This window comes from Ylistrum balloti, unplaced genomic scaffold, assembly GCF_031769215.1.
Source record: "Ylistrum balloti isolate Yb309-2 unplaced genomic scaffold, AGI_CSIRO_Ybal_v1 Utg370946, whole genome shotgun sequence".
In the NCBI taxonomy this organism is placed as follows: domain Eukaryota; kingdom Metazoa; phylum Mollusca; class Bivalvia; order Pectinida; family Pectinidae; genus Ylistrum; species Ylistrum balloti.
The window spans coordinates 140,054-141,356 of record NW_026782533.1 but is presented as its reverse complement, the minus strand read 5'-3'; the positions used below and the strand labels follow the sequence as shown (position 1 = coordinate 141,356).

Sequence of the window (1,303 nt, the reverse complement as noted above, 5' to 3'; positions counted from 1 at the left end):
CTTAACCCATAGAGTAAGTTTGCCTGTTTATAAATGAGTTTCTGTTTAATAAGATCAGCTTGTTAACTACTCACTCCTGTTGGTCCAAATAGTAAAATTGAACCTAGATGTCTAAAATGTAGATTAATGTTGTAGTGCATTTTAGCTGGGAAATGTCGCCCCAACATGAAGCAGGAATTTGAGAAGCAAACACAATATTTTCTTTTTGTACTGAAAAAATATAATGTCAAAACAAATATGACCAGGACATTTCACAGACAATTTCCCTACACTATGACTATTTCAAGTAGATATGACAACCGAGTGACACCGTTTTGCAGCGATATACCTAATTTCACACATCTGATTTGTTTGGAATACTATCAATGGACCTGTTGGTTGGAATACTATCAATTGACCTGTTGACTGGAATACTGTCAATGGTCCTGTTGCCTGGAATACTGTCAATGGACCTGTTGACTGGAATACTTTCAATGGACCTGTTGACTGGAATACTGTCAATGGACCTGTTGACTGGAATACTGTCAATGGACCTGTTGGTTGGAATACTATCAATGGACCTGTTGACTGGAATACTATCAATGGACCTGTTGACTGGAATACTGTCAATGGACCTGTTGACTGGATTACTATCAATGGACCTGTAAACTGGAATACTGCCAATGGACCTGTTGACTGGAATACTGTCAATGGACCTGTTGGTTGGAATACTGTCAATGGACCTGTTGACTGGAATACTGTCAATGAACCTGTTGACTGGAATACTGTCAATGGACCTGTTGACTGGAATACTGTCAATGGACCTGTTGACTGGAATACTGTCAATGGACCTGTTGGTTGGAATACTGTCAATGGACCTGTTGACTGGAATACTGTCAATGGACCTGTTGGTTGGAATACTGCCAATGGACCTGTTGACTGGAATACTGTCAATGGACCTGTTGACTGGAATACTATCAATGGACCTGTTGACTGGAATACTATCAATGGATCTGTTGACTGGATTACTGTCAATGGATCTATTGTCATGTTCTGTGTTTGGCTCCAAGTCGAGCGATCAATACACATAATATATTCAGTTTATTCAAGCATTGCCAATATTGATCCTCTTTGTAACTACCAACAAATTTTTGTCAGTGTTCATACGTAGAGACGGAATTGTCACCTCACAGTAAGATACTGCAGTAAGATACATACTACATATGTCAATATCTCCAAAACGGATCAATCTAAGAGCACCGAATTTTATCAGTGTTCTCTTTTCCCTAAATAGTTGCTTCTTGCTGAATTTAAAAAAGAATCA

General features: G+C 38.8%; 1 protein-coding gene across 1 annotated transcript; it reads right to left on the bottom strand.

Moving 5' to 3' along the window:
- Positions 1-282: 282 nt before the first annotated feature.
- On the bottom strand, positions 283-1,029 carry LOC132559609 (uncharacterized). Its single transcript, XM_060224243.1, has one exon. It carries the CDS (start codon positions 1,027-1,029, stop codon positions 283-285), a length of 747 nt encoding a protein of 248 aa, XP_060080226.1.
- Between the last annotated feature and the right edge of the window lie 274 nt (positions 1,030-1,303).

Coding starts and splice junctions, on each gene's coding strand:
- LOC132559609 (XM_060224243.1), bottom strand. CDS start 1,029: ATGACAATAGATCCATTGACAGTAATCCAGTCAACAGATCCATTGATA.